This window comes from Opisthocomus hoazin, chromosome 18 (assembly GCF_030867145.1).
Source record: "Opisthocomus hoazin isolate bOpiHoa1 chromosome 18, bOpiHoa1.hap1, whole genome shotgun sequence".
In the NCBI taxonomy this organism is placed as follows: Eukaryota; Metazoa; Chordata; class Aves; order Opisthocomiformes; family Opisthocomidae; genus Opisthocomus; species Opisthocomus hoazin.
In genome coordinates this window covers 13,329,937-13,342,710 of record NC_134431.1, presented here as the reverse complement: position 1 = coordinate 13,342,710, position 12,774 = coordinate 13,329,937, and the positions used below count along the sequence as shown (strand labels likewise).

At 46.2% G+C, this 12,774-nt stretch overlaps 1 protein-coding gene across 1 annotated transcript in view; it reads left to right on the top strand.

Moving 5' to 3' along the window:
• Nucleotides 1-6,401: 6,401 nt before the first annotated feature.
• BMP7 (bone morphogenetic protein 7) overlaps nucleotides 6,402-12,774 on the top strand; it is a 47,329-nt gene continuing 40,956 nt past the window's right edge. Inside the window, exon 1 of the mRNA XM_075438559.1 lies at nucleotides 6,402-6,903. Coding sequence (XP_075294674.1) covers nucleotides 6,402-6,903 — 502 coding nt within the window. The remainder of the gene's footprint in view (nucleotides 6,904-12,774) is intronic.

The following is a 12,774-nucleotide window of genomic DNA, read 5'->3' as shown; positions in this document are numbered from 1 at the left end:
GTATCCTCCACAAGCAGAGCAGCAGCAATACCAGCCTCTCCACATACAGTCACGGAGAGCCCCAGGTTAGTTCCTCAGTGGGGTAAATCAGCGTGCCTCGGTCTACTCACACGGTGCTATGCCAATTTACACCAGCAGAGGAAACAGTCCCTTCATATTATTTTAAAATCCTCCAGCATAAACTTCTGATTAATGATTTTCTGCTGCTAAAGCTCTGGGAGATTGCTTCACGCAGCCACTTGTAATGTGACAAACCTCTCCCTCGGTCGGACCGGGAGCTGGAACGCTCCTCAAGCCATGGAGAACGGGGGCCAAACCGTGCTACTCTGCGCAACTTGGGAAGGGATTTTTGCGGCCAGGGCTTTGGAGAATCAAATGAATCTCTCACTTCCGTCTTGTTTCAGACCAGTTCAGAAACACCACTATAAATCATCACAGATATAAAGAAAGTTATTTTAGAGGCAGCACCAGGGAAAAAAATGCACACTGTATCCCTGCAGCCCCACGCAGCTCAAAACTGGCAGCTCAGAACTCCCAGCCTGAGTAGCTCTAATATATATTAAAAATAAACTGTTAAAATAATTGTTCCTATGGAAATGAAATATAAATAAAAGTAGAAGCCTAGACCATATTAAGATAATGCTGGACCAAATTCTGTTTCCTGCTTATTTAAAGGCAGAAGATAAGCCTCAGCAGGAGAGAAACTGTGGGGTGCAGCTGTTGTACATAACCCTGCTTCCTACAGACCTGTAAAACCCATGGTCTCCAAAGATCTCTCTGCTCCAGCAACAGAAGTTTTATGATTCAGGGGCATGGTACATATGGTTTAGCATACACACCCCAATTTTCCATGCAACCTCCCCTGTTAGGATTACTAATACTTGTGGCATGAGTAGTTTGTACAGCAGCTGTGCAAGGGTTATGCAAGCATTTATGTACACATTGGAATAAAGGCACAAAATAATGGTTCTTTTGAGGTATTACTCTGCACCTGCCTGGAGAGAAAACGTAAAGCCATCCAAATTTGTCCTATTGCATTTTACAGGTCAGAATCAGTTATTGTTACTCCCTTTGAAAACAATGAATAGGTTTTATATGCTTTTTGGACATAGCTGAGTGTAAAAGTACCAAACATCTCTACCTTTAGTGAATACAAACCACAGAAACCTAAAAAATACTCTAGAAGACATACATATATGTTAGTAAGAGGAATCCTGAATGTCTGTTGATGGACCGTAGCAGCAAAGATCACCATTTATTGTAAGAAAATGTTACAACTCAGCAGACTTTCAGAGGCACATTTCCAAGGTGCTGCAGCATGGCTGAAGTCCGCTCCTAACAGTGACATATGAGTGCGTTCTCAGCACAGTTTTTCACAAATATAGGCCTAAGATTTCAGATGTTCAGATTACAATGTTACCCGTGAAGGAAATGCCTGGGTTTATGCCAAAAGCTTCAACCAAATCAAGTGCTCACAGAATAATTTTATAGTACGTAATTAAATTCAGTTTTTCTTGGGCTGCTTTGGCAATATCTGGACTTAAAAGTGGTCCTATGTTAAACAATATTCATATGTGTGTATCTGTGGTACAGAAACATATTACTTACATAAAGTTTAAAGAAATTATTGGGGTATACTGGTGTATGCACACTGCACATGTTCATACCAGTATAGAAACAATTACACACAAAGATATATATAAAATGTAACACAGGCCTATATTCAAGCTATATATAGATGCATGATAAATATCATACTACAAGTGTTCCAATGACATGAACTAATTTCTAATGTTTTCTGAAGTAAATAATAACAACAGAATCCCCATCGAGATCCCATTTTATAAAGTGAAGTCCTATGAAGTGCTGAACTGTGAAGGATTGAACTTTGTCCACCTTACTCAGTTGATGAACATTAGATTCAGCACCAAAGATCATTTTCTATTTAATTATCAATAGCATCTCCAGAAACTATTATGCCCTTTCACACCTCAAAACACAGATTTCATTTATGACTCTCCTCTGATCAGTAGCAATGGGAATCAACACTTAATTTTTATAACATAATAGGTATAGTCCAAACCAGAACAGTTCAACCCAGATCTGTTCAAATTCCTGGATTAGAGCTAATATAATGGCTTACCCATAATGCGATTACTTTCATGTTGGTGAACACGTTCTCAGTAGTAATGCTGAAGAGATGAATAGAAACTTTTGATAAGAATGATCCCAAATAGCATAATTAAATATGCAAGCTAATTATGCATTCTTATACAAATAATAATACTATTATTTTTGTTATGTAAGTGTTTTGCATGCACAGGGCCCAGAGGAGCAGTTAAAAATTCCTCAAACACATGCTATTTTAGTGGAAATATTTGGAAGAAGAAAAAAGTTTGCTATAATTTAGGACTTGCACTTAGTTCAAGCAAAATGAGAGAAGATGCAAAACAGAATGGAAGAAAAACATGGTTAACGTTAAAAAGAGGACATCAAAGCTGGAAGGCAAGGAGCTTGAAACTGATTCAGCAGAAAAGAGGAAAAAATGCTTTGTGTCTGATTTCTAAAAAGTCATTAAATGAGTTTGTGAGCAGAACCCACTACTTTTTACTGCCCAGTTGGTAAAATTGAATGCAAATGGCCAAATTCTGCCGCTGGCATCTGCCTAATACGGGTACATGATGATGACAGCAGCACATACAAATTCATTAAGCACAAACCTGCACATTTTTGTCCATTTCATATTTTAAAACCAGACCTTTGATCTCCTAAATACATGCTTCCAACTATACTGGCTTCCACGCAAACAAAATCAACAGCAAGAGTTGGTACAAAAATCAGATAAAAGCGTACACGCAAAGCTCAGAAAGATCAAAAAGTTACTCAATTGGTGATGTGGTTTGCGCAGAACCTCAGAAACATTGGGAGTTTGTTTTTATAGAAATAATCTGAAGCAGCAAGTGCCAACAAACAGGGATTACTTCATCACAAGCATTTCATTTTCCTTCTCAAGAAGAGGAGGACAGACAAGAGAAGCAGAGAATAGCCAGAGGAAAAACTGGTTTCTTAATTGATCCAGGAAGGAGAAGGAAAAAGACAATGACACGTGGGTGCCAATATTTCAGCAACCTGTGTGGAACTGATCCTACACGCAGCAGGATGGGGTTTATGCAGCAGGCAAGAAAGGAGGGAAGAGAAAGACGCTGCCCATGAGAAAGGCAATCCAATTTGTACCTTGTCTGTTTGAAAGGTATCCGAAATTCAAGCTCGGATCTGAGGACTCAGCCATTGCATTTTGAGCTGCATCATCCTTTATTGTATGCAGCAGAATAAATGCTGCTCTTTGTTGTGCCCCAAAGCAAGCTGAAGACAAGAGCCGTGGACCTCACATTCAAAAAAAATATTCTTTAACAGATTTCCCTTCTCTTTGCACACTCCTGGACTGTTTTTGTTATGCTGTTCTAAGAAGACGTGCAAGCAGTACCCCCACTGCAAACTATCACGCACTTCTTTAATGCTGTACTTGGCGCAATAGGGTCATAGAAAATACTGCTAGAAAATGTTAAATTCTTGCAACTATCCCTGTGAAAGCACAGGATACAGTTACAGCATCGCCCCCCCTTTAAAGAGCATATCCTGCAATAAATCAGGGTGCACCTAAACCTGGCCAAAGTCAGATCACTTAAACAGACAAAACAAGAAGGAAGTAGATTTGAACATCACTTTTTCAAGCAGTTTGTCACATCAAGAGGTTTCAAGGTTTACTTTTCTTCCTCTGCTGTTTCTTCAATGACATAAGCAGCTTCAACAGTCGTTACCCAAGGCATTAACAAGTCAGGATCCAAACCTCCCAAACTATCTTTTCCTTTCCTTTCTCTCAAAGAGTGATGTCATTCCAAAGCACAACACTGACCTGAAGTGTAGTCACTCTTTAAACATGGGCTACAAGCAATTCAGGTGTGAGTACTTCAGGCAACAGAGACACCTGCTCTCCAGCCCATGGTTCCATCCGTACAGGTTTTTTAATCTCACTGTCCATGACAAAGGCAAGTCTCCTTTGCCCCGCTGCTGCCCGATGAAAGGTCAACACTCAAAACTCGGGAAAAACCAACTGCCTACAAGGAACAAAAAAAGAGAGTGGAATCAAGTTATCTGCAGCTGAAAGGAGGGATGCTGAATCATCTGCCTGCCCGTCCACCATCAGTTTAAGCCAACCCAAGGCAGCCCAGCCCAGACACCCTCTCCTTGCCCCCAGCTGTGCATTCCTGTGGCCTCCCTAGTTCCAGCACAATACGTAGTCAGTCAGAGCAAGGAGCTGATCCAGCAGAAAATGAATTCAGCAAAATCAAATATCTAAATGGTTAAAAAAAGAGTACTTTTAAAACCACAGTCAGCTTCCTGACCTGTGTGTGGATGGAACCATTAGGGGTGGGGTTGCACAGCTGAAGGTCCAAGCTGGGGTGGGATGAGAAAAAAAACATCTTTCTGGGGAGAGGCCTGGCTTTAGATCAGCTTAAGCGAATCTACAAATCACACCCTTGGCAAGAGGGAAATTTAGGCAAATACCTGCCTGGTTAAGAGCAGGTTAGTGCTGCTCCTCAGGAAGTACAAAAGATGATAGAGAGTTTGATCTTCACTGGGCACCCAAAATGCAACTGCTCAGGTATCGGCATTTTCCTTAGTGGGGAGCAATGAGAAGGCAGGCACAGGGGTGGCATTTGAGCACCTCCATTTGCACCAGTGAGTTTAGCAAGTGCTCTCATGGTACCCAAGGTGGATGTGGCTGCACAACCTCTTTTCCCACACCTTCCTCCCAGAGCTTGGGCCATTCCTAAACACCTGTTAGGACTGAGCTAGGAGTTTAATGCTGGTTCCGCCACTATTTCAGTAGCTCTGTGAGTCATTGCGATGTCATGCCTCAGTTTCCCTGTTATTAAGAAGTGCACATGCACACGTACAAGCGGACTAAATCACTCAGAGTGTTTCCCATGCAACTTTTTTGGCTAGTTACCTGCCGTTCACACATGGATTTCAAACATAAAGAGCTAAAAGAAGTGCTTAATATTAGTTTCCAGAACAGATGCAGGATATCTGGTGCTGGATATTGCTCGTCTGAAAACATCAGATGAACAATCTATCAAAAAAACCAACGCTGACCTCTTTTCTCCTCTGCCCCTCTTCTTCCTCCTTTGCCTAAGGAAGGAATCCTAATGTCAGCATAAACTTCGTGTGTATGTACATGGTTTCTGAAATTACCTCAGGCTGGATTCAGTGACCCAGATAAACCCTTCCATCCTGCCCTCCCTCGCTTCCCAAGTTAAGTTTGGGCAGCAGCAGCCTACATTTGTTATCCGAGATTACTATTATTATTATTTATGTGGCAGTATACATCTACCTGGACTCATCAGGAGCAGGGCTCCATTGCGGTAGGTGTAACACCCACTGAGTTTAAAAAAAGTAAAAGTCACTGCTTAAAAGAGTTGACAGTCCATCTGGAGACCGTACTCCACAAAGGCGCGTACCAGCGAGCGGAAGGAAAGGGGAAGGCGAGAGGCAGGGTAACGCCATGGCATGAACTGCCCGGCGCACAGGTTGATGGTTCCACTCCCAGTAAATGCTGCTATCGCACCATAACCCCCCCCTCGGGTTTCCAGTGCTTCCCCACTAACTGCCCTGGCTGCCCGCTGGAACAAGCGACCCGGGGCTCTGCGCACAGACACACCGGGTACGGAATCCTCAAGCTGTAAATAGCTGAGTGCCCTTGGTCTTGTCCCGGGCAGCCTCTCCCCAGCTGTACTTTCACAAAAAAAGAGTGGACGGGAAGGAAAAAGCCCCCCTGTGTACTCGTGTTTGTGCAGGCAGACGGTACCCTCGCGTCCACAAACTCTGCGGGAGCCTGGGCCCCCTCCCCACGCACGCCGCCCTCCCGCCTGGGGTGCCTGCTCCTTCATTACGTTCGCGTTAATTGCAGCGCCCGGGACCGGCTCGCCCTCTCCCCCAAGCCAGCAGCCTCCACAAACATCCTGCGCAGCAACCTGATCAGATGTTCCTCCTCCGGGCAGTTACACGGAGTTTCTCTCCCAAGCGGTTTGGAGCGCCTGGGTTTCCCCGCCCGCTCCTCCCACCAGCGCCAGCCTCCCGCTGCCGCTCCGCCGAGCCGCGCCGCACACACGGCTCCGTGCGGGACGCGGGCGGACCGCGCCGCTCCCGCTCCCGCTCCCGCCGCCGGGGGAAGCGCCCGGGGCCGCCGCCGCCGCTGCCGCCCCGTCCATGGCCCGGCGCCGCTAGGCAGCCCCGCCGGGGGGCCATGAGCGCTCCGCGGCGCCTCACCGGGGGCCCCCGGCCGGCGCAGTGAGCGCAGGGCCCGCGCCGCCCCGCTCCGCGCCGCTCCGCAGCCGCGCATGCAGCCGGGGCGCGTCCCGCGGCGGGGCAGCCCCGCGCCGCCCCCCCGCAGCCGCCGCCGGGCCGCGATGCGGGCGGCGGGGCGCGGGCAGCCCGCCTCCTGGCTGCTGGTGCTGGGCGCCGCCGCGCCCGCCCTCTGGCTGCGCTGCGTCCTGGCCGACTTCACGGTGGACAACGAGGTGCACTCCAGCTTCATCCACCGGCGGCTGCGCGGGCCCGAGCGCCGCGAGATGCAGCGGGAGATCCTCTCCATCCTCGGCCTGCCGCACCGCCCGCGGCCCCACCTCCACGGCAAGCACAACTCGGCCCCCATGTTCATGCTGGACCTCTACAATGCCATGTCGGTGGAGGAGGGGGCGGCGGGGGCCGCCGCCGAGGAGGGCGAGGGCTTCTCCTACCCCTACAAGCCCATCTTCAGCACCCAGGGGCCGCCGCTGGCCAGCCTGCAGGACAGCAACTTCCTCACCGAGGCCGACATGGTCATGAGCTTCGTCAACTTGGGTGAGTGCGGGCCCTCGGCGAGGCCGCGGGGCTGGAGCCGGGGGGCACCGGGCGGAGGGAGGTTGGAGCGGGGCTCTGGCCCCCAAGGGAGGGCAGGGGCTGGCGGCGCAGGTGGCCCCGGCTGGGAGCGGTGTCCACAGCAGGTCGGGTGGGCGGCAGCCCGCTTGGGCGAGGAGGGACAGGTAGCGGCCCCGCGGAAAGGCAGCCGCTTTGCCAGGCGGTAATTAAATGGCAGCAACGCGGAGAGGGCTCCCACTTCCCATCACAGCATTTGGACAGCCGCAAGCTCTCGCCACGCTCCACCCCGCGTGCCGGCACGCTAAGTTCTTTGTCGTCTCCTCCCTGGGACAGTTACGTGCCGCACCTCAGAGATCGGGCGTGCAGGTAGGAGTTGAACAGGACGGTTGGCGGGTCTGTTCCGCATCCCGCACCGCCAAGGAAGACACGAGACCCAGGTAGGACCGCAGAGCCCGGCACAGCTCCCAGCACCAGGCTGGCGCTCGTGCAGGATGCGGAGCCACCGCGGCTGCCCAGATGGAGAGTTCCCCGCGGCATCCCAGCGCTGCGCTCCCTTGACCCGTGTTTTCCTAATGGCTTGAGAGGGATTCCACAGGAAACCCTTATTTACTCCTGCAGCTTTTTCCGCTGACCCCAGTTTGTGCAGCTAACTCGCCTCTTTTCACAAGCACATGTGGATGGGTTTATGCAAATGACACGAAAGTTGGCACGCTTTGTATGCGGCTCGCTAGGCCTCTCTAATTGGATGCTACGGCCCAATCTGATTTCCATTTGCTTGCTGTAGATTGCACACCCGTGTGGACTGGCTTGGCTGGATTTGAGTAAAACATTGTTGGGATGAGCATTCTATTTTAAATATATAAGTATAGACCCCGGTTCACTCTTACCCATTTTTAGACCTCATCATGTGCAGCTCTGAAGCCACCACACGTACAGATTGGGTGCCTGCAAGTTCAAGACAGAATCTGAATAGTATTTCCAAAACAAGATCAATGCAGACTTTGCCCAAAACAAAGGGACACGCAAAGTGCAAGAGGAGCCCAGCTCCGGCACGTAACCCGCTAGGGCTTACAGACACCCCCATCGCCAGTAAATCCGTTAACACCTTTATGGATGTCACTGTTCTGGACACTTCCACTGTCTGGAACTTCGGAGGCAGCAAAGATTAAATCCGCACCTAAATCACCACCTCTCTAATCCCTGTGCTTTAACTAGCCGAAAAAGATCAGCAGCTCCAAAGGCTCTGTGCCACGCGTTCATAATTATCAAACACGGTAGCCATTCCGGCGCAATTCTTGCATGATAGGGACACGCAGGACGCTGTGGGAGAGCCCTCGTTTGCGTGAGCAGCACCTCCTTACTAATGGCCGTAAGCTTCCCGGTGGGAAGCTCTGAGGTACGCCTGGCCTGGGGGCTGCGCTCTGCGAGAGTGCTGATGCTTTCCACTGGGAATGACAGTGTTTGTCTAATCGCTGGTAGATGCTTAAGCCGATCAGCAATGATACATTTAAAATCAAATATTTGAGCAGCCAAAAGTACCAATGGCGGTCAAATATTTGACTTTAGAGATAAGAGTGATCTTGCTGACATTGTTCTCTGTGGTTCTTGGGTCCTACACTGTGTGCAGCCCGAGCGCAGGGAGAGTCCCGGGCGGCAGACAAAGGATGTTGAAATAACGATAGCAAAATTTGCACTTTTGTTTCCATTTCGGTAGAGAGGAGGGAACCTTTAGGAAAGATGTGAGTACCTAATGGCAGGGAGTTAACTCTGGGGAAGAAGCTCTGCTCCGCGGGTGTCGTTATTTACTGCATAACTTTCATCAGCGGGACCGCAGCGCTCCCGTCCCACGCTTCCTGCGTAAGCAAGAGACACCTTTGCAGCCCATGGAAGCTTTACAGAAAAGGAATTAATGTTCAGGTCCCTGATTATTTTGGATACAAAGGAGTGGACTCGATCCATAAACCATGAAATAAAAATTACATTTTGGATATGTCTGTTCCTACGTGAGAACTTCTTATAGAGCAGGTTTTACCTCTCTGTATAAACTGTAGGTAATCAATAATCGACATCCCGATGCGATGCCATGACTGCAGCGGGTGTATTCATTCGTTTCGACCTGCTGAGTCTTGTAGTTGGCTTAGAAATCCAAAAGTGTTCTTTATGCAAAATACTTAATTATTGTTTTATATAGTTGCTGTCAGCATGGTTAGTGAGTGGTATGAGCGCAGGCAAAATCCCATCGTTTTAAGAAGGACAGGTGGAATTATTACCAGCAAGGCACATTTTGGAGGTTTATCTGTACTGTTTTGTTCCCTTGTCAACAGTGCATGCCAGGACGAGTTTAAAAAGGACACAGATCTCTAATAGCTTTCTTCATCACTGTGCACACCTTTCATCCCATTATAGTCATCAGTCTTTCATCTTTATAGGACAAAGATGGGCTTGTTTATGGACAATTTAATGAATTAGACCAGCCACTCGCTCCCGTATATAGTCAAATACACCGCCTGCTTTGATACGTACAGTTTTCTATTGACATTCAGGGAAAATTAGAAGATCTGTTGTAGAACTGATTTTTTTTGGAGACTTTCGACAACGATCCCTTTTAAAGCAGAGCTGAATTGCTAAATGCAGACTGTAGTAAACCGTGTCCTACTTTTGTAAGAGATACTCTGCGAGCATTGCGTTTCACAGGTAGGCTTTTATTACTGTACTAGAGTCGTCACAATGAGGAAGTGTTGCAGCATAATAAAGTCTCATCTTAGAATGGAGGAAGTAAAAGTGAGTAAAGAAATAATACTTTTAAATTTCAATAAATAAAGCATGCTATTCCAGGCTTCCAAATGCTATCTACAAATACGCTTGTTTGCTTTATTCTTATTCTTCATCTATCTAGAAGAAGATTTACGTTGCAAGAGGTACTGGGCTACACAGTAAAAAAAACCCCAATGACCACCCCCCCTCCCCTTGATTTCTGCGGAGATACTGTCTATATTTATTCCGGAGAGTTTATACTGGGCATTGGTAGGGAGGAACCAGAATACAGGTGCCCCATTTCAGGGTTATGTTGCAGAGAGCTCTGTACTGAGCATGTAATGTTACTGTAAAATCTTGACAATTAATTAGATTTAGATTTATAACCAGTTAATTCGCAGGCTGCATTTTGTCTTAGCTTACACCTGTGCTAAGATGGATGGGGAATGGATTTGTGTCAAGAATGAAGTTACATGTAAATCAAAAGAGAATTTAGCCACAGTGGTCTGACTAAGTTAGCGATTAAATTGCTGGCTAATTTTATAAAATTTGTGGCTATAGTTTCAGTATTTGGAATTTTGTTTCAGATCTTGTCCAAGTACAGTTTACAAATGGATCCATTTTAGGAACTGAAAAAATGCAAAGCATTCTTTGCACAAGTTTAATTTCAAGTTTATAAACAGCAGCTAAGGAGTAAACATCCTCTGGATTACTTAGACCCTCTCTTCTAAAAATAATGGAGTTGTCCTTATGTGGGTAATCTTGCCTTGGTAAACAGACTTGCTTAGAATATTTTTAAAAGAGTCGGCACAAGTGATACGTAATTTGTTAATTTGTCTCGTGGTTGATTATAAAATGAACAACACTGTTCAATCCTGGCAAAAACTAAGGGGGGGGGAAATTAGTCATTCTTGGAAGGAGCACATGAAAGTGGCTTTTGTTAATGTAAATCAAGAAGCTGAAGAGCCCCCAAGTTTCCTTTTATTTCATACCATCTGGCTGTCCTTTTTGTTGACAAGTGTTTGGCATAGAGAACCATCTCTTTGCCCTTTAATAACAGGCTTTAACACTGTAGGGTATTAGAAAAAGATTCTATAACAGTTAAAAAATTTCCTTCGGGGAATACTTTATAAAGTGAGCACGGGCTGCAGGCATTTGCAGCTGTAACCTGGCTTGTGTTAAAATTTGGAAGGGGCTGCCTTGCATTCCAGCTCACTACAGGCCTTCATTGGTGTTCAGCCAAAGGTTAATATAGATGTCACACAGTTTTTCTTTGGAGAGCCTCAGATATAAGAGTACGTGTACAGCTGTGTTTTTAGTAACCCTTTCATAATCACTTCTTTTAAACCTCATTTTCCTGCTTATATAAATCAAAGATTTTCAAGGATATTTGACCTGGATTTGAACTTACTTGATCTTCACATATTTCCCACTTGAAACAAAGCAGATTAAATGTTAGCCCTGGATGCCTGGTTGTGATCACATGGTTCATCCATACATTAGGCCAAGCCCTCGGCTTTTTTTTTTGTATCCTCCTCCACCTAGCACTGCTTGAAGCTCTCAAGCCTGAACAGGTACATGCAGTAATTGTTTTGGACAGTATGGATATATGCAGCCCTCGGTGGTAGAAGATTAGCTAAGGTAGAAAGCTTGCAGCAAGCTAAAGGTATGAAGTACACTGTCTGTGCAGCAAGTAACCAGCAGGTATTCTTTGAACGTATGGACCTATTCTAGAGAGAAATTAATTAATTTTCTAATTTTCGGGTGCAAAATGGCAGAACAGAACAGGAACTATTGACCTCTGCCACACGGTTGCGGTGGTAGCAGAGAATGAAGCAGCTGAGGGCAAATGTCCTCACGCAAGGAAAAAGGACATGGGAATCGTCCCCATCCGCTCGCACGCTTCGACGGCAGATTTACCCCAGAAAAAGGTTCTTTCCTCCGTTCCCACACAGGCTGTCCTGGGGAGGTGAAGCCCCCACCGGGAGCTGTAGTTTAAAAGCCAAAACACAAGGGCTTGTAAAGGGCTTTGAAGGAGACAAGCCTTGATGGCCAGGTCTTGTGATGCTTGTAACGGGAGCTGGGTGCAAGTGAAGCGTACAGGACCCGCTCCCACCCGAGCCCTGCTCGCCGTCGTGTGTGTGCATCCCCCCATCGCCCCTCTTGTAAAGGTGCTTTAAAGGCCTCGGGGCAGGCAGCATGAAACCAGGCGTTAACGTTTTCGTCTGTCAAGAAGTTTGAAACACGTTTTCGGGTAGGGGGGGAAGGATGTGTGAGAGAAGGTTACACAAGTGGTTGGAAACATTAATTAAAAAAAAAGATTATAACTATTAAAGCCTAGTCAGAGCTGTTGACAGGCTCCTTTTAAATGGGACACTGCGATGTTTTAGTTTAATACATTCTGGCAGTGTCACCGGGGTTAAGGCTAATACTGGGATGTGTGGATCCTGTCATGTTATTGTCAGGAGGAATGCAGGGATTAGGTTTAAAAGTGGCGGTGGGCGAGTGGTGCAGCTGTGTACACTTATTATAAAAGATTTAAGTCCCACTGGTAAAATCAATATATTAAATTGCAAAAGCCTCTGTTTTTAATTAGTTTAAATCAAATATACTGTTAGTGCTGTTATGGGTTCTGTCCTTGAACCAAGTGAGGAAATGCTAATATTTATATGGAAACTGTTAATTTGTGGTTAAAATGATAACACATTTAGTTTTATGCCTCTAAATTGTTCTAACTGGATGAATACCAGTGAGAAGTTGCAATGATGGATGAAGTCATCTGAGCAAGAACACAAGTAAGCAAATTTTGATGGCATGCCAGATAAAGAGACTACCTGTTGATACACAGCATTAAGAGACCACGATATTTTAACCCCTTTCCAGTGGTACAGTCCTCCTCTCTGGGGCCTGCATCAAAATATTCACGTGAATTAACTATATTTATATATTTTATGTATCTATAAAAACAAAAATGTGCTATTATACATACATATTCTCTAAAGGGAAGGAACTTCTAAAGAAATTAGTGAGCTGTTTAAATTAGTTTCAGGATGAAGATTTTCATTCTACAACTGTTTGAAGTAAATGGAACTACTCATG